This window comes from Aquila chrysaetos, chromosome 7 (assembly GCF_900496995.4).
Source record: "Aquila chrysaetos chrysaetos chromosome 7, bAquChr1.4, whole genome shotgun sequence".
NCBI lineage: Eukaryota > Metazoa > Chordata > Aves > Accipitriformes > Accipitridae > Aquila > Aquila chrysaetos.
This window is the reverse complement of record NC_044010.1, coordinates 14831549-14859066: the sequence shown is the minus strand read 5'-3', so window position 1 is coordinate 14859066 and position 27518 is coordinate 14831549. Positions and strand designations below refer to the sequence as shown.

General features: G+C 35.2%; 1 protein-coding gene across 5 annotated transcripts in view; it reads right to left on the bottom strand.

The window, feature by feature from the left end:
- The window catches only part of EPHA6 (EPH receptor A6), a 538064-nt gene that overhangs the window by 473445 nt on the left and 37101 nt on the right, over window positions 1–27518 (bottom strand). For 4 of the 5 annotated variants that reach the window (XM_030019720.1, XM_030019722.1, XM_030019721.1 and 1 more), the window contains exon 2: window positions 25040–25104. The exons of the other annotated variant lie outside the window; for it this stretch is intronic. In XM_030019720.1, the coding sequence (XP_029875580.1) occupies window positions 25040–25104 (65 nt within the window). The remainder of the gene's footprint in view (window positions 1–25039; window positions 25105–27518) is intronic. 5 annotated transcript variants of the gene reach the window in all.

The following is a 27518-nucleotide window of genomic DNA, read 5'->3' as shown; positions in this document are numbered from 1 at the left end:
TACATAAAAGTAGGTGAATTTTTTCCATACTTTTTGACCTAACGACTCTACGTAGTTTAACTGACCATAATCCTGCATCTGCATATAAATGGAAAATTTTAAAAATTATATATTAAGATAGTTTTCTAACAGATGTAGATTGCTTCCAAAAATCATCATCATTCCTTTCCCCTTCTTTCCTGTGCTATCAATGAATAGATTAAATGCAAAGTTTGATCACTCTCAATTCCATCCATTGATTCAAATTTTTATGTCTCAACAGCCTAAAATAAGGAATGTTTTGTGACAGTAAAAGGCAGCTGAGAATAATCTCATTTACTTAGACTAAGTAAAAAGAATCCTTGAAGGATAACCTGATACAACCACCCAATTACATGGTCTTCCTAAGCAGTGTGTTTTTCTATTCTTCCCCTGCAATTGTACAAAAAATTATAGACTCCATAGCTTTTTGACAGAAAATGTAAACAGAAATATTTCTCTTTTTGAACTTCCTGTCTTATTCCCAATTAGATATTTTCCTTAATAGGCTGGTATCGTGCAAGCAACAGCATTAATTCAGTTTAATCTTTAGTTAAAACAAAAAGAATAGTAACACGTAGGCCACCATAGAGGAGAAACAAAACCTTCCCTAACTGCATCCATTGTTCACTGTATAACAGAGGACTGTCATATTGCTGGGCTGCACTGATCCTCTCTTAATCAAAAGGAAAACTACTAAGTTTAGTTCCTGACAAAGTCCTCTTCCCTCTCTCTTATTTTCTATGTATTTCTCTTTCTTGAACTGGCAACATGAACAAAATGTCCACTGGAAGCCAGTCTACAACTATCAAAAACAATCTAAGAAAGAATTTTAACTACTATACATAGTGATAAAAGATTTCAAAATTCTACTGAAGAAAGTATGAGTACTGGGACTTTGAGTTGGACCTTCTAACAGGAATAATACAAGCTCAGTAGAGAAAGATGGTTTGTATTTACCTATAGAACTTTGAGTAAATAAAACAAGCCCCCAACAGTATTTTTAAAAACGTGTGTGTGATTAATCAGCTTACAGTAACAGAAAAGGTACCAATAAGCAAAAGGTATTTTCCTTTTCAATCTAAACTTGCATTTATTATTTTCTTAATGCTTTACAATCATTGTGAAGCATCTACTTGCTGAATGACCTGTTGGTAATACATGAAATTATACACTGCAAAGTATTTAGTCAGTACAACGAACAACTGAGAAACAACAAAACAACGTTGACTTGCCTGGGGCAAAATAGTTCAGTATAAGTTGCAAAGAACACAAACAGTACTTCGCTGTAAGACAACATTTCAATCTCAACGTTTGGGTTTTAATCAGAAGAGCATTCCACATGTAAAGAAAAGGAAGACTCTGTAAGCTACAACAGAAAAAGACAAAAGAAGAAATTCAATGGTTTCTAGTGATCTGTTACAAAAGCAGATCTAAATGAACCACATGCAAAACTTTCACAACGGAGAGTGTATTTCCGTGGGTGTTTTTTAGTGAAACACAAGCTATTCCAGCAGTGTTCTCCTGAAGCCAGAAGCCATGGTGACCCGGTTAGCATCTCATTAAATCCTAGCTGAAACGCTTTCCTCATATGGCTGCCCAAAAGATACATAAGTACAACCATAACATTTACTTGACCAAAGACCCATTGACCAGCAAACTGATAGCATGTTTTACTTGAGTTAGACAAAATGCACGTTTGGAAACATTCCCTATCCCTAATATAAATTCAAATGGATAAAGAGAACTCTGAAACTGCAAAGTAATTCAAAATAGATGTAATCTCCAGTAAGAAACATGTGTGACTAAATTAAAATATGTATTTGAGTAATATAGATGTTTTGAATGAATAATGCATTGTATGTTAGGTCAGGGTCATATAGTATCAGTTAAATTGTGCTAGACTCAAAGCAATCCTGACATTCAGGCAGTGTAAGTAATGCCTAGTTTTGCCAAAATTTCTGTGATTTATTATCACAATGTGGTATTTTATCTCATTTCTTTGTTTGTTTTAAAAAAATTTCAGATAATTTTTGAGACTACTTCTTCAGTTTGTCAAGACCCTACACCCCAAGGTACATGCAACCCTCCCAGCTTCTCTCTCGCAAAATTAGTAGTCTTTTTTATCATATCACTCAACGTGGGAATATTGGCTAGTTTTAATTCGTAGGAGAAAGGACACAAAAATTTGGATGTGTAACATTTGTTCTAATAATTTCATAGTCTCTTAAATTTATGAATGGACCAAACTTCCACACTTGTACCTAACTGCGTTGTGCCAAAATCAATTGGAGTTACCTGTCAAATGATCCATTTTACTGATCTGAGAGATTTCTACTGTGTATTATATTACCTAGTCTATTTGAAGCAATATTACGCTAAACCTCAGCATCATTCTTTATTGATTTTTTGATGCAAATTGTCTCCCAAATAGCAACTGGTCTGTCAAATTTATGTTGAAAATATACTCGGCTACTAAGCTTTATTGAAATTCATATTGTAGTGAACATCATTGTGTACTTTTCAGACCAGTATATTCCACTCCAAGCTATTATACTATGACATTTTGAAACAGTGATAAAACTCATGTCTAATCTATATTGCATCAATTTTACCAATTGTCCTATGTCACTTTCATGCACTTTCAGATTACTTACATTGATTATCTTTACTCGCTTTTCTGGCAATTTAGTTATATTATAGATGCAATTCTTCTGAAGCACTTCAGACATCTGGTAAACATTTGGCATGATGTGTTTTATCTGATTTTACCCATCAGCCCGAATAAAAACTAGAATTCTAATGCATGTCTATATTTGGTAATGAAGTTGTACATAACACAAAAAAGTAACAGCAATATGTACAAAGATGAGATGACCTCATCATCCACAAACTTTAAAGAAATGATCATGTTACCTGTTGAAAAAACTCTCTCACACTATGCCTCTCTTTTTTTTTCTTTCTCTTCAAATGATGGCATCTTCAAAATCCCTGTACTGTCTCTTTCTTTCAGTACACATTTCATTTCTTAAAGTAGAGTAGTGCTAGCCTAGTTGTCAATATCTCTAGCTCTTTATTCTCAGTCCTTGAATATCTGTCCAAAACAAGTTGTTCTTAATGACTCCTGAATACGACACATGCAGTATTACCTGGTTAAAATGACTTAAAAAGGGATGCACTCTCTTACTAATTCCTGTTTCTTAAAGCGGTTACTGTAAGGAACATTTCCAGCATAGCTTTCATGCAAAAGGCCTTCCTAACTAACAATCTGAGCACATCTTTTATTCAAAAATTTCCTAGGGAGCATTTGAGTATTCATTTGCTGACATATTCTTAACACAAATGCATAGCTGTAATAAAGAGGCACTTCAGATTGCAAAAGTAGATGCTATCATATAGTGTCACTATGCTAAACAGACAAACATCTCTGTTTCCAAATTGTTGCTAGTTGGAAATGAGCATATTTGTTTTCAGTATGTACTTACTCAGAAGAAAGCCAAAGGGTTATGTTTCAGGGGGGTTGGTCTGTTTGGTATTGGTTTGAAAGCACAACTATTTTTAAATCTTTTTTAAGTATCTACAATGCTTTGAAGATATTAACCGATACGTCTTTTACAGTCAAAGATTTAGAGATTATGCCTATGAATATGAACATAATAAAGAAAAAGAACTCCAGTGCTCTTGGTTGCATAATACTCTAATACTGCACTACGATGACATACTGATGACAGGATATGCTCAGCTGACAGGCAAGTCCCAAACCGTAATCAATGGATATAGCAATATAAACATACATAGGCAATAAAAACCCCTTCCCAGTTAACCTAATTTAGATGATGTGGACATGGGAGACTGGAACAAATCCTCACTCAGTGTTTGATAACTGGGATCATGACATCTCGAAGGCTAGGTATAGTTGGGGATATTTGACAGAGGGTGGTGAAAGTTTAAAGATGGAGACTAGGTATTTGAATTACAAGGTATTAATATTTTGTAAAAAAGCAAAATTTCAGTCTTGACTCAGAAAATTCAATCATAATACTCTTGTTATAAATGAAGTACTTTATTATTAAATTATCCTATATATGATGTGTCAGTTTTGTTTTAAGTACATTAAACTAATGTCATCATAATTTCTTAGTTGCCCCATTTTCCAACTGACCAACTGTCAGTTACTATTTCTAGACACAATTACAAATTCAGCACAGAATGTGGCAAAATGAATGCAGAACAGATTGAACACCGAGGGGAATCTAACCAATGCAGCTAGCAGAAATGAAAATGTTGCAAGCCTGCTGACAGACTGGAAAGGAGTAGCAGGAAGCCAAATGAACTGACAAATGCAGCCAGAAAACTTGTGAGACAGCAGGGTACAAAAAAGCTAGACTTACAACAATTGGGATATAATAATAATTTCTAAATAGTAATTTCTAAAATGCAGCACATCACAAGACATGCATGATCATAGAGAACGATCTACAGATATTTATATATTATAATACCATCACTGCTGTTAACAAGTCAGCAACTAATTAATTAAATAAATGCTCTCTTCAATTAACACAGTATTTTAACTAACTTAGACTGAAAGTGACAAAACTGAAAATAGCCACGGTTACCTAAAACATTGTGAATTTTCTGCTGGAAAATGTATTTCATTATCTGTCTACAAAGAAAATCAGAGTAAAAATGTGGCTTGTGTTGACCACTCCTTTATTCTTGACTAATTCCAGGATTCACACAGCAAAATTCCTTTAGTACTTTTGTGTAGTGTTATTTTTTCTCTTAGGTAGCTGAAGTCTAAACTTCTCAACAACTCTTTAAAAAGGTACGATACCAGATATACAAAATCTATTGTCACATAGCTTGAAGACTATTTTGATTGTGTTCGGGATAGAAAGGAATGCACAATATTTCTACAAGGGACAAGAAGACAACCTTCAGAATTCTCAAATTAGAATCAGATCCCAAGAAAAGAAAATATTATTTATGTCATTTGTCTATAGGGTCTTTCAAATTAGATTGAGCTTCTTTTTTATAAGATTTGTCAATCTATCAATTCACTTAAGAAGAAAATCCTTAGTATTTAATTTTATTTACAAACTTTATGGACATGGAAAATCATTTTCAGGTAAAACTTTTTACTGAATTCCCTTGTCCTTAAAATGTTGGTCCTTCCAGTTGCACTCTGAGCCACACTTGCATAACTGTTGTACACTGCTAGAGATTTCTGACAAAATGTCCTTTGGCTGTGTAGCCCTCATCCAACGCAAACGGAAAGTTAGATCCATGGATGCATACTGTAAACCTTAAATGCACTAAAGAGCCATATCTGATTTTTTCACATGCATAAAAACCCTGTTCTGGCATACTTCCACCTCTGATGGAAAATGCAGTAAATCCCTTGAGGAAATCTACAGATTAAACTAAATGCCCAGTGTGGTCCCAGGTGAGCATATATTTAGTCCATAAACACAGGCCCAAATATTTGTGCTCTACTTCCAGAGGCAGTTAACTGTAATACTTTCTTTGCTTTTGTTTGTAGTCATTGTCCTGCCTCTATTCTCGTTTTAGGTAGATGAATTTACTTTTGGTAAGATGCATTTAATGTATGCCGCTTCTATACACCAATGGTTCAGAGATTTTTGTTATTGCAGTTTCTGTACAGTTTCACACATTTTTGAGGCATGTACATTTCATATCACCCACGTCTGTGACTTTAACAGGTACAAAAGACATAGCCATTAACCTATACTGCAAGATACATTTTTAGATCAAGGAGTTCGATCAGGTATGCCAGATGCCACCTGCATCTATATCAAGGTGTAGATATGAAAGTACTCCACTTTCAGATAGTGGCCAAGACAGTCTCCCTGTTCCTTCTGCATTCACCTGCAAGTGGTAAAATTTAGTCCCCTGTTTTCTTTAATAAGTGAAAAAGAGCAGGGAAATCCATGAATGGTAAGAACTTTACATTTGCCTTTAATTTAAGGTCTCAAAATGTACTTTACTCTTTAAAAGGATTTTTAAAAATCCTGGGATTAAAAAAGTTGCTGTCTCAAATATCATGTCAGTCAGCATTAGCTGTGGAATTATTTTAGACGAACTAAGATTTTGAATAAAAGTATTATTCTTCTAATGCCATATTCCCAAGGGTAATGAAAGTACTTACAAATCGTATCACACAAGGCTATGAACTTTACAGGGCTGTGTTTCCTTTGCTATATGAACCACACAGTATCTAAGAACTGTTGAATTCCACTTCCAAGGAATCCAGGTGTGATGTAGCTGATGCAGAACTTCTTTTATGACACTGCTCAACACTATTTACATGTCCTATGCCAAAGAACTACAAGAATTACATATCATGACTCCTGAAATTTAAACAAACCTGCTTTGTCATATCAGTGCAAATGTAAGCAGATCAAAAATTAGTAATAAACATTCAACTCTTATAATGAAGTGAAATTTGAAGAAGTCAAAACATAGAAAAAAATAATCAAAAAAGGTTCTATTCAAAGTAACTGAAAAACTGTATAAAGTCACCTACAGAATTACACAGAAACAATTTTTCACTAATCTTCAGAAACATTTTTGATATCTTTGATATCCTTCATCTTATTCTTAAATCACAATTTAGTAGCTAATCCATTTCATTTTCGGTACAATCACAGAAAATAGTGGCTACAGCAAAGTGTATTGGTTCTTAACAAGTAGTTTAACACTTACTGCACCTTTCTTTGACAATATTTCAGTTCTTCTACGTAGCACCTACAATAGCTGTATTTAAAATTACAACTCTAAAAAAGGTATTAAAAATGCCATTTCAAACGCAACCATTTCTTTTAGCTAAAATTTAGAAGCTTTCCAAAAGCATACCCTACCTCACTTTTAACTCTTGCAAACAAAATCTTAATAATAGATTTGTTCATAGTATTATAACAAGACAAATTAATACATCATCTTTAGCCAGCATATATAATTAAATATTTCGAATCTTATGCATCCTGTGAATCAGCAGGATGTAGGTTAAAGTTGCACACAATTATAAAGTTTCATTGAAATGTTCACAGAACATTAAAATGCTAGGAAATTTTGGACTAGAGTTCATATAAATATTAAAACATTCTTGTACTGCTCTCAAAAACTGTCAAGTGTCAGTTTAAATTTCTGTTGTGAAAATTTCCAAGAGTTGGTGGTAAGTGAAATATGGCAACCACAGTAAGGTTGGTTTTTTTGCTTACTGGCAACATATCACTAATATTTAATTGATTTACTTTGTAAAGAGAAGAAAAAGGGGGATGTTGAAAAGAAAAAACTTCTTTTCAATAGAACAGTTTAAGAGAACATTTTTCTGGGGCTGAAAGCCAAAAAAGCTTTCTAGGCTTCCTTCCTCTGTATAATGTAATGCAGTTGACTATAACCATGTATTATAGTTACTGCTATTACCTTATTTTTGACATTTTGTTAAAAAAAACTACAATTCATTACTCTTAGTAAATGTTCCTATGTCTAAATTTGTCTTCACTGAAGTTCTGTCTTTTTTCTGACTAACCCTAGCTCTGCGGGCACAAAACATATGCGATGAAAATTTTAAAAAGCCCTACTATATACAACAGTACTACACAAAAAGGCATAAATATGATAGCAGTGAAAAACCTGTCTCAATACTCCATAAAAATTCAAGCTTTACTCTTACAGAAAATTTATCCCATTGCTTGTGATTAATTTGCTATTGTTAGTACCATATTTTATGTATATTCATAACTTTAAAATACATGCAGGAAGTTACATTACTCCAAGGGAGTCAAGAAATATAAAATTTAATAATCATAGATTAGAAATGATCTCTAGCTCAGGCAACCAGGTTGTAGATTCATGATGATTCCCACGAGGAAGGAATATTCAGATTAAAGCCATTGCAGTAACTCTTACCCTGTTTTCCTGGCTCTTCTGTAGCAGTCAAAGAAGGAAATCCGTCACCCTTAGAAACAGTCTTCAGTATATAAATCAAAATAATTACAAAGAACAAAACATTTTCCCTCAGGAAATTTCCAGCACTGACCCAAATGGGGAAAAAACCCCAAACCTAAGTTGTTTTCATCTTCATCAGATGCTGATACTATACTGTGGATAAATCAGTTGGGCTTGAGTTAAAGCCAAATTTCTCATAGCACTGCTACCTCAAATACATTACAGAGAATTTGATTTTTTACTGAGGTGGTTTGCTGCATGTTTGTCTTAACATACTACTATCTATTCCATAGAAGGCTCAAGATATACAGTATTTGGCAGGTCAGTGTTTCTGGAAGAACTTCTCCATTGCATTTTTCTTTTTTCTCTTCAGAAATGTGCAAAATTTTATACAAAATTGGCTTTCTTTTCTAATTGTTTTGTTGCATTTTATTTTCAGAGTCAAAGCAAAAAACGTCATGGCAAAAGAGCCTTGTAAATTTAAAGCCAAGTTAGGGCACAGCAGGGACAAATTCAAACCCTGAGTTCTACTGAGCTGCACAAAGCGCGAAAGAAATTCCAGAATGTGCTGTAATCTCAAAACAGGTAATTGTACAACTCAGTGGACCAGATATAAGCACATACAATCACAGAAGAATGTGTATCTATTTGCACATCTCTCATGTTCATATACAGTCATGACTGTATATATATATAAGACTGAAGTGGCTGCACATGTAATAGAAATAACCAGCTTTTAAGCTGACAGCTAATAACAGCAGCTGCTGAAATAGTTCTGCTATATTCCATTGTGGAGGACCAAAACTGGAAAACAGCATATGTTTTTGCAAGTATTCTCTTAAGAATACCGTCCCTAAGGCTACGTCTGTACTAGTACAGTAGACGGGGCTAGGGCAAGTAGGCTCGAACACTTGGTGCACTATCATCCATACTGCTTATTTGTTAGCAGAGCCTCCAGTGTGGCTTTGGCCATTGCCAACTAGCACTCCCCTAGACATTTTCTGGGCATGGTGTATCTGGATAGTGCACGGCAGGCAGGGACCGCTTCCAGCAAGTGTTATGGATGAGGCCCATAGTGAGCTAATGGTCATTAAACTAAAAGCCAACGTCTGGGGTTTTTTTTGATTGCTTACTTACATATGTATTCTGACGCAATACGGATATACAAGGCCAGTTCTTCACAGAATTTAAACACATTTTTAACTTTAAGCACACCACTTCAAAAGAAATACCTATACCTTTAAAGATAGGCACATGTTAAAGCATTTCGGTAAGCAAAAATGTAAATTTTCAAGCACTTTCACTACACAAATAACAATAAAAAGATATAAAAATAGATGGTCAAAGAAAGAAGCTCATTAGTTTCTGGATTTATAGACTAAAACCTGCTCATCCCCTAGGCAGAGACTCAGACAAGAGCAAGTATTTAAAATGGCTTTGTGGAGACACCTGCCTTCAAAGCCAGGGCACAGGTCCTGGTTTACTTAATAGCACAGACATAAATTTATTAGCTGTGCATGAAGTACCTGTTTTGAATTTACATATAGACATCTCATTTGCTTTTAAGTGGCTTGAAAATATTAATTTGTGCTAGCTGCACAATGCAATTTGGTACAAAGGCCTCGGAGCTTTTTCTACTGGAAGTGTTATATTCACAGAAGGAATGCTGTGCAGGAACACAAAGAGAGTTTCTGAGACAACTCAAGACTAGGGTTTTGCACCCTAGCTAACAAATCCTGCCTTTCCAGAGTGCCTGTTGGCTTGGATTTGGTGCTGCACTGAATTGGCTATACTATTTGTGGCTCAGGTGATACCTTCATTGGACTTGATCAAGAATCTCTGCAGTTTTGCTCCAATGGGCAGTGGAAATAGTCCTCTGAGTCCTTCATCTACAGCTGAAGCTCATGGTTCTGTTCATTGCCAGAAATCAAATACTGCATTAGAGGGACTAGCAGTGTGATCGGTTATGGCAATTGCTACACTTGACTTTATCCAAAGAAATACTAATGTTTGCATTTCAGTGAGGAAGAGAACAAAACCACGTGGAATTTCATTACTTCTAATTAATTTCCCTTAATGGATAAAAAGTTCAGTATGGGCCATGGGCCTTCCAATAGCAGGGCAGGAAGCTTGAAGTAAAATGACTTTGGGCAGTAAGAACAGAGGAAAAGAAACTGAAACAAGAACAGAAAAGGCAAAAAAAATCTTGATGCAACCACATGGGCAGCGAAAGCAATTGCCCTTAGCTATTTTGTCATGGAATGAAAAGCTAAAGCTAATCCCCTTAGCTTTCCCACGTGAAAGTGGAATCCAAAACTAATCCTTTTATAGTAGCTATACCACATGAAATGGGGTGTTTAAACAAATCCCCTTAATCTTCATGGCAAGAATCAGGGAGCTAAAGTCAATCCCCTTAGCTATCCTACATGAAACAGGGAACCAAAGCAATCTCCTTAGTTATGCTAGTGTTAATAATGAACTCCATCAACCTTTTAAAATATTTTGATATAAAATTATTAGTAGCATTCCTCTGACATACCAAGACCCAAAGTGAGTATGCAGAAACATCTACAGTACAGTAAGTTGAACATTACTAGCCAAATTTTATGGCATAAATTACATGTCTAATGCTCACCACTTCACGACTTACTAGTCGTAAGCGTAATGCAAGAATATCTATGTAACCATTAGCTGAGAGGCAAAACAAAATGTTTGAGCTCCTCCTTAAGAAAAATTAAGAAATTGGGAGAATTCCTTATAGTATGGAAAGCTGACAAAAAGTACTAACAGATATGCAGAGAAATCACTGAACAAGGCCATATTAAGCATATCATCACATTACTTAGCTGTTTGTGTCTGCTAATTTAAACTTTGTTACTTTTTTCTTTTTAGTTACTCTGCAATATGCCCGGTTTTTTAACACTACTAGCTCATTCCAAAGAAACATTAATAGACTTCTTAAAATAACTGCTGCTAGTTGAATTCATACATATTTCTTCCATTTAGTGATAGCCTTGTTTGGGAGACTTTATTGGTTTGTTTTTTTAAACAGATCTGGTTGATAAGATCCTTCCCCAATATTAAAATACCCAGAGGCAGGTTCACCTCCACTCTGTCTCAGTGTGTCCATTGGAAAACTTTAGGTTGCTTCTAAAAAAAACCACAGGATCATCAAGCCTCCAGAAATACAAATTGAAATCTGTACCATTTTGCCAAGTGAGACCATCCATTTCTGTTCATTTCAAGGTTACATGCTTGTCTTAACAAAACAAAAAAAGTCAGCTAGAACATCTGCATTCTTCAAATGTTGTTCTACATCTCAACAGCACTTGTGATCTTTCAATTTATTTCTGCAAGTCACGTATTGTGTTTTAAACTCTTAGGAAGGGATTCTTTTGATTAAATACAGTAGAGGAGGTTTATCCTCTTAAATCTGAAATATAGTTACAAATTATTATTCATATACACCTGGATTTTCTAATGTTTTTTTTTCTGTTTTGTTCTCCACAGAATTGTGATGATTAAAAATAATTCCATTTCTTTATTAGCAATCAGAAAACATATCTACAAACTATCTATTTTCCACTTTCTGAAGTAGCTTATTAGGATTATATGAAGAGTATCGAATTCTGCTATGACTGCTTACATACATACATAATCCATGTGGTAAACGTCTCTGTACTTGCTTGGATCCCTTTGCAGGGTATGCACATTAAATCATGTGTGCAAATTACTGTGTAAAGTGTCTCTTCTTAAATCTGAAGTTTTCAATTCTTTGTATCTTGGACTAGCAATTGCTGCACACTTTAAATGTTAAGTGTTCCTCAGAGAAGAGTTTTCAAGCTCAAGTGTTGTACTAGAGGTTTAGAGACAGACATCTACCGGCAGAGAGAGCAAAGCGGAGAAGAATTTCTTCAACACCACACTTTCAGTCCAGCTGCAGTAATTTTGTCAGTAGTCTCAGGCCTAGTTTTACCACTCCAACATTTATAAGAGGGCCAGGATCTCATCTCAGCCCTGAGTTCATAGAAGACTTGTCTTAGAGAGACAGCAACTGGGATCACTGCAAAGCAGCAAGGAGGAGGTTAATAGGCAAGGAGCGTGCACAATCCAACACCACTCTACTACTGCTTCTTGGCTGTCTTTTAGCTAGCAAGAGTCATAGCCTCTATGTCTATTTGAGTTTTTAGCATGAATAGCTGGACAAGGAAAGACATGTCACTGAGGGAGCTGGTAAAACAGGGGCCGTTTGACAGAAGATAAAATGCAGACAAAGGAAAAAGAAAAGGAGCAAGGAAAAGCAGGGAGAAAACTGTCTCCACCTACAAGGAAGAAAACCAAATTTATTAAGCCCTTGAAGACTGCAACTAACATGAAGATAGCAGACAATGTCAAAATGGTAGTGATAAAGTCCTTCTTGTCTCACACTTTCTCAAAAAGAAATGGAAAGGTCTGTCTCAGCACCACAAGGGAAAAACTGCTGGGAAATAGAGCAGTATTTAATTGTGCCCCAAACTGTTCCTAATTGCTGTACTATGATCCACTTGGTCAGAATTCCAGCAGAGCAGAAAAACTATTCATTTATAGTCTTTCCATCTTTACAACTGTTAAACCTGTTGGTATCCATGTTACATCTCATAATTTAAAGCACCATCAGAACATAAATGATTTACTGCAATTTGCAAAGGGGACTATGTGTGTGCTTAAATATTTGAGAGGTGCTTAGAGAATGCTTCAAGCTTGCAGATTTCTTGATAAATTGGTTACTTTTCTGTAACTTCAAAAATTCATGTAATGTATTTAAACATCTGTAAAAGGTTCAAAGGTAAAGTTAGGGGGGTTTTTGGGTTTTTAACTTCCTTTTCTGTTAATTCTAAGTAAAGGCTCCGAATATAAGGTCAGGGTACTGCAAATCCTTAAGAATATATTAATTCTTTCATTTTTATTATACATAAAAGATCCACTTTTAGAAAATAAATTATTCCAGTCACTAAAAATGATAAAAAGAAAGCAGAAGTTTGCCTAAGAGTTTCCCTCAATTATTGAACACAGCATACGAGTAAAAAAGCAGTAACTGGTCATGAGACAGTGAAGCATCTTTTGCTGCTGCCACTTTTACCTTTTTCTCTTGGAAAAAAAAATATTTTTGTGGCTTTTGAACAATCCAGAGAGATTGCTTTTCAGAATACCTAAGTATTTATCAACTACTTAAGCATTTATGAGACCATTTCCTAAGCACACAGGAATTCCAAGGGGTATTTCCCATGAGTTCAGTATAGCAGTTCTTAAGTCTCTGAAAATACAATGGTTCAGATAAAGAGATGTGCAGTATGCACCTGGTATTTCCATAAATATTGCTTTTCTTGCACTTTCCTTTGGTCCTTTCTTTTCCATGATTTTGTAATGAAGGCAACACTCAATTTGCCATTCTTTCTAGCTCCATGTGTGTGCACAGTGAACACTGAATTATATCAGAACAATATTATATTTACTTGGGAATGGACATGAGTGAATTTTTTGAATTTCAGAGTATTTACACGCTGGCAGAAACCATAAAAATTCTGTAATTCAACACTGCTGAGAATATACCCCACACAGTTTAAATGAATCACTCTTCCTCCCTCAACCCAGTATGTTTTCCTTCTCAAAACACGATTATTTCTCTACAGGAAAAAAAAAGGCAAAAATGTGTTTATTTTTACTAAATTAGACTTTCTTTTTTTTTCTCTCTTACTGCCCTTTTTGGAAAGCCAAGATATCATAAACTTCTGAATACAAGATATGAATGTGCAACCTGCAAAGACTTAAAAGCTATTTTTCATGAACTGAGTACGTATATGTGCAAGCCATATATGGTACTCTTATTTATTTTAACTTCCAACCAACATATTTTTGAAAAAACAATACGGATTTAGCATACATTTTGTGGGGCTGCACAACTGAAATAGTTAAATGTTTACCGTGCTCCACTAATTATAATGTTTCTCATACCTACAATGAGAAGCATAACAGAAAATACAAATACTGCTTCTGTGCCTTCTTTTGCTATATAATATACAACATACTCTGAAAAATAATCAATTTTCTTTGTGCATTATAATTAAAGCATACGTGATACACAAGTAACATTAAAATCAGTACCCTAAGAAAATGAAGTAAATAGTTTTACATTTGCTGTTCGGCAGTTTCTGGGCATTGAGTGCATGAACTGCTTCTAACCAAAGTACAAACAAACTTTTTTAAGGGAAAAAAGGTTGGTATTTTAAATAGCACCTCTCTGCATCAAGGATTACAAGACTGCCTGCTTTGTTTCCTTTTTCTTTATTATGTTCCTGATGCTACTCAAAAGTGATTAAAAAAACCCCAACAAAACAGAGTCCTTAATGGTCATGAAAGCACACAGACAAGTAAGAAAGCAAAGAGTATTTGGTGTGAGGAGGGAGTCAAGAGAAGTTAGATCTTGGGCAAGAAAGAGCCGAACTCATTAAGGGTCATATCATTTCACTATTAAGCTGATACACTTGAATTTCAGCTATGTGGCTTCAACATGGAATTTACCCCCCTTGGTATTGTTTTATGTTAAATATTTGAATAGTCATAGAGGATGAAATGGAGATGACAAGCTCCTAGCGTGACATCCTAGTAAAAGGTAATCCTACTATAAAACCAGTAAGAAAAATGCTTCTGCTTCGCAGATGGCCCACAGTTCCAGTTACATACAGGAAATTTTGCCTTTACTAGGAATATATTTGTATACAATACCATTTAAATTAAACAAGAATGGAAAAATAATGCAAAAAGTATATGCAGAGTTACTATCATAAAGTTCAGACTTACCAGATAATTCACTAAAAATACAATAAATTGCTTTTGGTTGAGAAGTTTAGAGACTACTTCTACGGCTTTACTTTTACTGTTTACTATTTAAGTATATAGCTGTTCTGTACCGAACCATTCAAATATGCTTATAATCCTCTTTCATTATATCTGCTTTCCTACGAATGTTTTTTGGGGTGCTTTTTTTTGTTGGTTTCTTTTTAATTTACAGCAAATTATCTCTCATTGTTTAGCCTATGAATGCTTTAGATCTGTGACTGCACAGTGGCAAGCACAAATGGGGCCAAATGTGTTTGCAATATCCAAATAAGAAAACAACAGTGTATTTTGCCAATAACTATCCTCCGTGGAATCTGTAATTAGATGTTTCACACAAAACCAAATGAAAAATAATCACCATACTGCCCAAATGTAGGTACAAAAAAAATGAGGATAACAAATAACATCTCTTCGTCACAGCATCTAACACCTTTTGTGAATTTAACTATTTCAAATGGAACATGCTCTGGTAACTCTGCATCCATCCAGTAGATACTCAAATTCCCAGCGCAGTCACAGCTAATTCTGTGGCCAGGATTTTCAGGTTACGTATGCAGGCAAATTAAGATCTTTGCCATTTTAACAGGAAATGCAGGCGAAAACAAAAATTCAGGCATGCACCAAATTACTTAAGACATTGACAGTCCCAGGGACACACAGTTTTCAAGAAAACCTTTTATGTTCTAAGAGATGCTGCTAAAAGAAACATGGAAACTTGACTCCCACAGGCAAGTCATCTCATATTAGCAACAGCAATTCCTTTAGAAAAGCCTTCCTAGACATTTAACTAGATCTTGGATATACCTAATTGTTTAATCCCTGCAGATGGGCATTAATGTCAAAAAAATACCCCTCAACTTACCTTTTCCCTCATACAACGTCTTGACCATCAAAAAGGATTCTAAATATGGCATTGCAGAGCATGTGTCTGATTATGTCCAAATTACAGCTCAAATACGTGACTTCAGATATTTTTCTTAATGTCATATCATAAATTCCACATATTGTGTGAAAATCTGATTAGCTTCCTTCTTTTTCCTTCATCCCTGTTAAATGTTCTGACAGCTAAATCCCTACCTTTTATTAAACTTGTTATTAAAACCACAGCCTCTGTGACACCTCAGAAATCCTGCTGGTGAGCTTTCATAGATGCAACTACATATCTTTATTGCAGATGAACTGCTGTAATAGAGGGAAGAATTTAGACTTTTGGATGTGTTTTTTTCTCAAAAATATCCTCAGTTCTTAGTTAAAACTTTGCTTCTTGCTACTTCTGCAACATCTATCCACATGGCTGCAGTTCTTTGTTCCACAGACCATTCAGTGTGCCCAGGTGGCCAAAAAGGCCAATAGCACTGTGGCTTGTATCAGAAATAGTGTGACCAGCAGGAGCAGGGAAGTGATTGTCCCTGTTTTTGGCACTGATGAGGCTGCACCTTGAGTACTGTGTTCAGTTTTGGGCCCCTCACTACAAGAAAAACACTGAGGTGCTGGAGTGCATCTAACGAAGAGCAATGAAGCTGGTGAAGGGTCTAAAGAACAAGTCTTATGAGGAGCAGCTGAGGGAGCTGGGGTTGTTTAGCCTGGAGAAAAGGAGGCTGAGGGGAGACCTTATCGCTCTCTACAACTACCTGAAAGGAGGTTGTAGTGAGGTGGGTGTTGGTCTCTTTTTCCCAGGTAACAAGCATTAGAACAAGAGGAAACGGTCTCAAGTTGCGCCAGGGGAGGTTTAGATTGGCTATTAAGAAAAATTTCTTCACTGAAAGGGTTATCAAGCATTGGAACAGGCTGCCCAGAGAAGTGGTGGAGTCACCATCCCTGGAGGTCTTTAAAAGACGTGTAGATGTGGCACTTAGGGACACAACTTAGTGGTCCACTTGGCAGTCTTAGGTTAATGGTTGGACTCGATCTTAAAGGTCTTTTCCAACCTAAATGATTCTATGATTCTATGATTTGCTTAGAATAAAAAAATGAGACACCTTCAGATAGAAGTCTTTTTTTGGTATTAACATTTTTTCCTGTTGACTTTCACACAACTTTAATGTTAATTATGTTTACTGGGTCCGTCTGGGATAGAGTTAATTGTCTTCATAGTTGTCCATATGGTGCTGTGTTTTAGACTGGTGACCGCAATAGTGCTGATAACACACCAGTGTTTTAGCTGTTGTTGATCAGTGCTTGCACTGCATCAAGGCTGCCTCTGTTTCTCGCTTTGCCCTCTTGAGGAGCAGGTTAGGGGTGGGCGAGAGGTGGGGAGGGGACACAGACTGACGAAAGGGATATTCCATCCCATATAATGTCATGCTCAGCAATCAAGCCAGGGGGGTGAGGATGGTAGTTTTTTCAAAGTAGCCATTGCTTGGAGACTGGATGGGCATTGGTCTGCTGGTGGGAGGTGGTGAATAGGTGCCTTTGCATCACATTTTTTTTCCCCCACTTACTAAACTATCTTTATCTTGACCTGAAGGTTTTTGCCCCTCTGATTTTCTCCCCAGCCCACGGGGTGGGAGTGAGCAAGCAACTGGGCAGGGGCTTAGCTCCTGGCTGGGGTCAATCCACCACAATATACTATGTTAAGAAGCAAAGGATGTCTTTGAACTACAATCCCTTGTTCACTAAGTCACGTTTCTCCCACCACAGAGCACACTAGGAACTGATAAATACAACTGGATTTCTTAATTCTGGTTTTAAATGCCCTGAAGTATCTTATTCATCCCGCAAATCCTGACCTCAAGCTGTGTTTATAAAGATGGTTTATTGAACATAACATGCTGTGACCTTTTTCAGCCATTGTATTGTGTCACATGATGCATAATTAAAAGTAGTTTACAATATTCAAGCACAGATTACAGAGACTAGGAAGTATTATCATACATCGTATAGTCATCTAGCATCATAAATACCATATTTTAGCTATAAAAATGAAATATTGTTAAGGTTTTTTCTAATGAGGCTTTTCAAAGGTAAATTGTTTGGTAAATATTTAGATCACAAAAGTCACACAGAATGATATAAATATTTTGGTCAGGAACACTCACTAAAGAATGATGTATATTTACTTATCTAGGAGTGGGAATACCACTTTTACCTAACAGATAGATTAGTATGTGGTATAAAACTGCAGTTCAGGAAGACAATTATGAGACACAGTGAAAACCAACTGAACATGAGCTCCCGATATTATTACTAGTGGGATCTCTTTGATGGTTAAACAGGAGAATGGTAAAGCAAAGTGGCATGATTTGTAACTGTAGAAAATAATGAAATGGACTGTAACTACTACATACTTGTGTCCATATTTTCAAAAAAGAACCACCACACAATGACTTGAACTTTGGAGAAGTAGGAGGAGCAACAAAGGACTTCATTGATTTAGATAGAGTATGAGGCTGAGAAGGAAGAATCAGACAAGTAGGAAGCCTTTTTTTAAAAGTGATTTAATTAATTAATGAAACAAATTACCAAGGGAAGTTATGGTTTCTTGATGTCTTTTAAAAAGATATACTTAAATGAAATACTTCTTACTGAGTAAACACAATGGCGAGGCTTGAAATCTTACAGCCTCTGATATATGGGCAATCTGATTAATTGTTCCTTCTGGTCATAAAGAATTCAAATATCTATTGAGTTCTAATAGTTACAGTATTAAAAGGGAAGACTAGCAGTACTGATGATATTGTAATTCACAATGCTACACGAAAAGTTCAAATCACCATCACCTTTAAGATCAATATTGAAGTGGCCATATGTATTTGCAAATTTGTATGTTTACAAATACACATAACTTATCTGGTTTCTATTTCATAGACAAATCCAAATGACTGGGAACTACAGTGAAGAGAATATGCATTTCTTTAATGCTATAATCTGTACAATTTATTTGTTGTCATCTTTTGTAAAATGCAGTTCTCTGCTTGTAGATAACAAGATAGTATGAAATACAGAACTAAATCATAAAGACTCAGTATCACCATATGTACCATACACTCCCTACCTTTTTCTTATGATGCCATACTGCTACCTGAGCAGGCTTAATGCACTCACCTCACTTTGTATATTAGTGATTTCACTACACACTTCTTAGCTTTGTATCTCAGATACTTGCTTATGTTTTACTTGCTTATCTTGCTATCTTCTGCCACCTTCACATTACTTGCTCTGTTCTCTCTTATCATTTCCCCACCTTATATTCCTTCTTACTATCTTGTGTATGTTGTGCCTAAAGCTGAACCTGATACTTGTCTTATCATTTCACACAGTAAAGTTGTACTGCCTTTCTTTCTTTGTTCTTTTCTTTAAGTCAAATTTCTTAGCTAACTTCTTACACTGTTTTCTACTCTTTATGCATCCAAAGAGTTTGTATTGGAGAGTGGTATTTTTTTTGCTAATTGTTTTGTTTATAGATAGTTTTAATAAAGGAAGGGGCCTAAGCTTCTCTCTCTTTCTTTAGAAGTGTTCTGGTTTCATGTGACTTGAAAGGAAAGTAGGAAAATTCTAAAAAATAATCAATCTACTTAAGAAAATTAATAGTTAAAAATCTGAATTATTGTAGAAGAATGTTCCAAGACATATTGGCCCAATCACCTTCAGAGATAGCCGTTAAAAAATGAAGGTGAAGATGGATGCAGCTACTTTGAAAGAAATGTTTGCAGGTTGGCACTGAAAAACCTCAATATCATCTCTGATTACAACATGAAAAAAGATTAGTGAGTGAGTACTGGTGACAAACAGTATTAGCCATTCAAAAATGTGTTACCATAAACCATAGAAATGTCTTCTAATTAGCTAAGAAGGAGATAAAAAGTGAATTGTTGACTGATGCATTTACTGTAAAACAATTACTTTGTATAACAGAGTGGGTAAAACAATCAGTCTGGTAGGGGGAAAAAAAAAAATTAGTACTTTGACAAGTCCAGTCTCAACAAATTCATAACAGAAAAAAAACCCTAAAACTGTGTATTAGTGAGAGTTATTAGAAAAATTAAAAAATGCCCCGAAGAAAGAAGATCTTCAAAACAGAATTACCTCTGTTGATAAATCAATAGGAAAATTACCAGTTGACAAGGAAGCTGTTCAAATAACCGTGGGAACTGGGATTAAAATAGTGTCATCACAGAGGTGTCAAATAATATAGAGGACTTCTAGTAGGCTCTTTACTGCTGAGGCTATACATTTTGCCTAGTATGACAAGTCAAGGTAGGTCGTACAAGCTCCTTCCACATGTAAATAATTTCTCACAGCTTTGTGTTATGAGTCACCTTGCCCTTCTTTTACGCTAATTTTAAAATGTTTTTGGAGTTTATGAAGTGGCTACAGGCAAGTTAAAATTTAGATTAATGTTAGAAGCAGAGTATTTTTTCATTATTCATTTTCTTCTTCAAATAAGAACTCTTTATTCCAAATTAACAGCTGCAAAGTAGATTCACCTCATGCAAAATAAGGCATTCTTAGAGTTAAGTAGGGGTAGAATTTTATCAGGAATAGACACACCCTTATGACAATAGTCTCCAAAACATAGCTCATGAGCAAATTTTGCTCACAAAATTGTGTTACATTGCTTAATGCAATGTGAAATAAATAATTATTTTTAAAAAAGTTACACTGAAGTCAGAAGGAAAAAACCCAACAACTGGAGTTGCCCAAGATACATTATTTTATCAGTATTACTGCTAGTGGATAAGTGAAGGTTGTGGACCTCTACATTTCAGTCAGGCTTTCAGGTTTTTTCCTTTCCTCCTTAATTTTCAAAACCTTATTAACCACTTAAACAGTGTTCAATCCCCTCCAAAAACCCCTGCCCTTCTAACAGTCACAGCACCACAGCCAGTAGTGAGAAAACCTAGGAAAAATGATCCTGTCCCCAAGGTCAGAAAACTGACTCCAGACGGAACCCTGGATAATGGCTCTCATGAACTCAACTGGCCTGCCCACTAGCTCACATTCACATCCTCTTTTGAAACCTACACAAAGGGGTTCCTTCCCATTTTTTGTACCAATCCAAAAAAACTTGTTCTGCATTTTCAAGGTTATGGAGTGACAGCTTGTTGAGTAAAGATCTACTTTCATTCCATAGCACATTCTTTTTCATAAATCAATCGGTCATTTTGAACTATAGCCCAAAGAACAGAGGAAGTATCAGATGTGTCCATTACTAAAGTAGAAATTTTAGACGGCCCATCACTGAGAAGCTAAATTGGAACTCAATCAACAAAAGCTGATTTTACTGACCTCAAAGATATTAATGTTCTATGCTGCATTTTTGTAGCTCTAAGCACTTAATTTATTACCTGTTCAAAATATAAGGAAAAAATCTGACAAGCAAATAAAGAAAACACATTTGTAAGAAAAACTATTGTATTCTCATGTTTCAGGAAGGTTGCACAAATAACTGGGAAGAAAATGAAAAAATAAAATCACATATTTTATTACCAAGGAATGGATAACACAGTTGTGCATGACTCATCTTTGCAACTAAATGATGGGACTGCATACAAATGCCACATACAAAACTACTGTGTTGTACCTTCACTTGCTTGGGTAGGTACCTCTAGAGGTTACCAAAACTGCTGAAAGCTTGCACATTATGTTATAAATCTACTATAAATAAAAAGTCTGGGAGATGAAGGTTAAGGTTCTGCAAGTTCCAAAAGAACACCTCCTAATTTTTTCTCCTACTTCACCCTAGCCTGGTAGTTTAAAATCTCTGAGGCATACTCAATATTACCCAAATCCCAAGCATTAATATTTCAGTTGCTATTTAATTTAATGGAAACATTCTTTGTGACTGAGTATGCCAGTAAATTAATGACTCCTGTTAATGTTACAGTCTCAAGAAAAACTATCATCCCATCATCCTAACCTCAAAAATGTTTGTCAGAGCAGTAATTATATGTCAATGACATTTTTCTTACACACGTAAACACCACACACACATTTCGGGGGGGGGGGGGGGGGGGGAGTTTGCTTAAAGTAACATGTAAGATTTACGCAGTATCTGAACAAAAACTTCTATCAAAAGCACAAACAAACCAAAACCTAAAACCTGTCGCTCTCCTCCAGGAAAGGAAAAATGTTGATGTGCCCATCATGGGACAAAATAGGTTCTTATTTCTTCAGTGATAATCTTAATCACACCAATAATTATGCCATATTCTGAATTATAGTAGGACAGATAAGTAACTCAGATTAGATAGCACTGTGGACATAAACCAACAGGTCTGATGTTTGCACAAGATTCAGAAAGACAACAGTTTTACTGTTCTTTACTAAATCAGCAAGTACAATAGACGTTATAGCCAACCCCAAAAGCACTGTTTTGCCTTACATTTTAATAAGAATCAAGTAGTAATTAAAACAAACATTGGCCTTTTGTTTCAGAGATTGCATACAAGTGACATGAAGAAGCATATAAATGTCATATTCTGTTAATTACATGAGTATTGTAAGCTCAATTTTCTTCTCACCTTTGTGTAAGGTACAAGGTCCCAGAATAACTTAAATGGAAGCAGTTTAGAAATACTTTCCAGTTTAGTTTTTAACTTTAGTATCTTTAATATTTTATAAGCCAAAGTAACACAACTTTTCATATTTTAATAGCTTTATGCAATTTTTCATTATGGTCAAATACCTAAATGTACATTTGGTATATTTTAATGAAGTTTGTCAGAATGACACCAACTCTGAAAAAACAGCAAACATTGATTTTAATCAGCAGTTCTGCATAACTATCAGTGAGTGAGAGAAATAACTCTCATTTCATATAAGTCATTTGTCTCCACCATTTATTTGGGGTTTTTTTGTTTGTTCCTTCTTTCTGCACTGCTTCAGAGGGGCAGCATTGCCACTAGGTCCTACTGCTCACAGCAGCCTTTGCTGGAATGTTGACCTAAGGCATCTTCCTTCATTCCACTGTGAGAAACGGAGGACCTTGTTTGTCTGCATATCCAGTCATCTGCTGTATGTGGCCAATATCTTACAGTCTCTTTCTTAAATGGATCATGCTTCTCCAAATGATGTATTCTCACCTGCAACTTCCCCAAAAGTTTGTTCAAAAACTACTTTGTTATAGTGCACATGAATCTTTATCCCATTTACAGCTTAGATTAATTAATCAACAGTTCAGACATATTTTATTCCTGAGTTAACAGTACCCGCACACTTCTCTTAAATACCTCTCCATACTTAATTTATCCAGTTCCTCTCACAGTTTTCACTCTAGCCTCTTCTGCCTATTTTATGTCCCAGGAAGCCTTATTCTGTACGTTCTCCTCATGCTACAAACCGCTTTTCTCCCACATATTTACTCTAGCTACTTTTTTGAAAAACCAAATTGTATTTATTTGGGAAATTCTCTAATAATTGAATCCCAAGTACTGACTCAAATGTAAACTCCTTCTATTCTAGTAAGTGCTGCCATTTCTTAAAACACAGCAAAGGTTCTAAGACACCTGAAAACCTCAATATGCTGCAAAACTAATGTTAAGGGTACGTATGACCAACCAAAATAGATTATGTTGCAATAGCTATGTTTTAAATCAACTTTGAGTGCAGGTTTGTTTGTGCTTCTATATTGTGGTTATTGTTACTGGAGTAACTAAAGCTTTTAAGAATTTACAGAATAACTGAAATTGTATCTTGTGTGCTTTCCAAATGCCAGCCTCCCTGTTCAATTCAATGGAGCTCATCACAAAGCTAGAGCAAAAAATTCCTCGCTGTATTTTCTCATCATGGTATATGACAGTATTTGTTTTTTGCTAAAGCAACAATTCCTCGCTGTATTTTCTCATCATAGTGTATGACAGTATTTGCTTTGTCTAGGATTTTTGAAGGAAATAAAACTTTCAGAATTATAACTCAGATTGCATGAGACTGCATACAAAATGTATGCATACAAAATGTATGCACAGAAGTATTTGTAACAGAGTGAAATTATGTCTAGGAATACAAAGAACTGGAAAAACCTGAAAAAGACTAATCCATGAAGTTGAAAATAGGGTGAGATTAAGAAATGTCACATTGCTTGAAACCCCTGAGGGCAGAGACACAGAAGGCATTTTATAAAAATGGATTAATAAGGTGCTGAGGATAGACAATTTCTACTTCCTTCTGGAACAGATCACAAGAAATAAAATAACTAAAAATGAAACAAGATTTTTTCACTCAGAAGAAGTGTTTTTTGAGCTCATTTCAGAGAAGCAAGTAATTATATGCCTCATACACAAGGATTAAGAGATAATGCCAGCTAATATAAAAATAAGTGATATATGATATGTACAGTGACATCAGAACTAGAAGCTGATACAATAGGTGTTAAATTCTCCAGTATACTGTATCTTAATTAAAAAGTGAAACTACAAATGCCTCCGATACTCTGTTATGTGCATTAGCTGGGTGGAACGGGAAGAGGGGTTTTGGAAGTGTAGCCACTGGCAAAACACTGATGGTTGTACTTCGAAGAGTAAAAATGCTCCTCTTCCCCATGCTCACCTGGCCACACCATCTCCAAGTATGCCAGACACCTCTAATACTCTGGGGCCCTGTACGCCATGTCAAGTGCCTCCTGGCAATCTCTACTAACAGTACAGTGAACCCGTGTAAGGCATTAAACTGGAATAGCAACCTTTAATCTAGAATGGTCAGTGCAGGAAAAACCCCAAAACCATTTAAATATTTTCTCTAAATGTTTACATTGGTTTAATGACATTAACATATTTATAGTGTTTTTTCTGATTTAGCTAACCTGAGACCATTTTACCAGATGTTAAAGTCTGTATTAAATCCTCACTTAAATCATTAAAGTTTTGTTTAAAGTTATAAAATAAAAATGATGTTTCCTTTTATTTCACAAAAAACGTAGTCATAACACATTCCTCCAGTGTAGGAATTTTTAATATGGAAATTTATGATGTGCAACAGTTAGAATCAGATTTAAAGTAAGATAGATTCTTAACACTCAGAAAAGCAAGAGAAGGGCATAATAATGTGTACTCATGTCATTCTTGTGTCTGTTATTCTTTCTTACAATGCAGGCTGCTGCAGTCCTGAGAACAACTGAAATCCTTCTGACAAGTCTATATTGCAAGAATATCCACCCAGGTATAACAGCCATTCACTTCCAGAGTGTAAGAATGCCAAAATCAAGACAATAAAACCAAAATGGTGACTGACTTACCCCATTTAAAGGAAATGTTTTCCATCCTAGTTCTCCAAGGGCAGCTGTAGTATCAAGTAACACAACTGAAAATGGAAAAAGAAATGGTATGTTTGCGGTATTGCTTGGATTAGACAAATACAACATAGTAAAGTATTAAACTGGTATGACATGAACTAGCCATATTAGCCAGGTACATCTGCTTAAAGCTATTAAAGCAATTAAAAGTACTGCTTTACTTTTAAGTATGAATAAAAACAGACTCTAAATATTTAGGCTTCATGGCTTACATTTCATTATCAAATGTCTCAGAAGATATAACTCATACAAAACCTAAATCTTTTGCAGAAATCATTGCCAAATCACAATACACTACTGATGCTTAATCATTAAAAGGTGCCTGAATAAGCATGCACATTTCTGCAATCCCTTGCCTGGAAATCTAGAAAGTCTACATGTGGACTTAAGCATTAAAGCTAATAAAATAAAGAAAAAAGAGTTTCAGAAGTAGGATTTTTTTTTTAAACATAACTTCCCAGAAATAAAGTTATACAATATACAATTGTATAATTCAGAAAGAACACAGAAAGGCTAACAACTTTAGAGCTGATATTTTAGCTGGAATATTACAGTGCTGAAAGCTGCTACATGTATGTTGCATCACTTCTGTCATATTCGTCTTGTTTTTTTAATATATGACAGGATGTGCACTAGTGTATTTGTATATTAGAAAATGTTTCTCTTCCTTTCACTAAGAATGCAAAAATTATACAGAACACAGCTCATAGTGATAAGGAAGCTGACTGTAAACTAAGTATTTAGTACATGAGACATTGTACCTACATCTACTACTGCCCTCTAATGGAATTGTTTCATCTGACCCTCTAATTTAAGAAATGTAAATTAGGATTTAAACATAAAATTAAATATTGTATAGGGCAGTTTATTTTAATTATCAAGCTGGTGTGTTTTGAATGCTCAGTTCCCCCTTACAGCCCACAAATTCCAGTTCTTATTTGGATGGTTAAATGATGGAGAAACATGAAGCTATTAGTTTGGAACATGACACCACTATCCATACATTTGGGGGTTTTATGCTGTTGCGCATCTTCCACCTCTTATCTGTCCAAATAACCAATGTACAGCTATCTATAATGTGTTTCTCTAAAGCAGTACAGCAGCAGCAGCAGAAGCCAGGTCATGGGTTTTTGCCTTATGGAAAAGGCACATTGGCATGGAAACTGTATAAACTTGCCAGCTTATTAGAGGAAACTTGACCTAGCATCTTCCTTTGTCTTTTGTATTAGTGACAATTAGAATTCCCCTATATTTGAATGCATGTTGATTTTTAACCTGAAACTGAAATAGTCTTATCAGCAAATTTACAGTCAGGTAACAAGCTCAACATTAACCAAATAAAAGTTTAATGATTTATTTGAAGAAATTAATGACATTTTAAAAAGGAGATTCAACAAAGGGGACTATTCTACTCTCTACTTCACCATTTTATGAAGCTTTGTGAATAACCTGAAGATAAATTAAACATTTTTTACAAGTCCTGCTTTACTTCCAAAAAATGGAATCACTATCCCCACTGAAACTATTGCTGCCCTCTGCTTACTTAAAAAGCTGTGATCTACAGCTGTCATAGTATTTTCTATTTGCTTCAGGCTACCATACTCTTGTTGAAGAGTCAGAAAAGTGTCTTCCCATTTGGCCTGTGATGCAGCAGTTTGCTCTGTAAACCTTCAAGTTACAATGTACTGGGGATCTGCCACCTCCAAAAAAATTAAGCCACTGGGTTTAGATATTTCCTTTTCATAAAGACCAAAGTTCAGCTGGTTTCTGAGAATATTTCAGTTCATCTTAGGAGTTTGTTTTCTTCTCTCCATCTCTCCTCCCCTCCTCTCTCTACCCAGCAAACACGGACTATTTGTAAATATACTTGGTTTTCAGCTGAGGTTATACCCTGCTACTTATCAAGTGCTATTCTGATGATATTTTAATTCTTTAATACAGAATTAAATAAATAATCAAATGAAAACCATTATATGTTACTGCTAAACGTATGGATCTGCAGGCAGGAATGAACTCTTTCTATAAACAGTGTCGGGGCTTGAAGTGGCATTTCAGTTTTATAATTTTTGTGGTAGCAGGACGATGATTTAATAAACATCATCGAGGTATTCAAAGCTAATACTTCCACAGAACAAGCTCCAAAATACAGGACAGAAAACTAATTCATTTCTTCAGTGGAGCCTGAATTAATTAATTCCTTACCTGAATTAATCAAGTACTACTTGAAAGCTTAAAGCTATACATTAAAAAAAATAAAAACCAGAGTAAATTCATCACTGAAAGTATGCTAAGTTTAAATTTAGTTGAACCATGATCTAATAATATTTCTTGTATACATTTACCAAATGATCCCCATCAAATAACTGAGCTTTGTTAAAATCCAATTTTTGATACATTTTAACATACCAAGTTTCTTATGTGC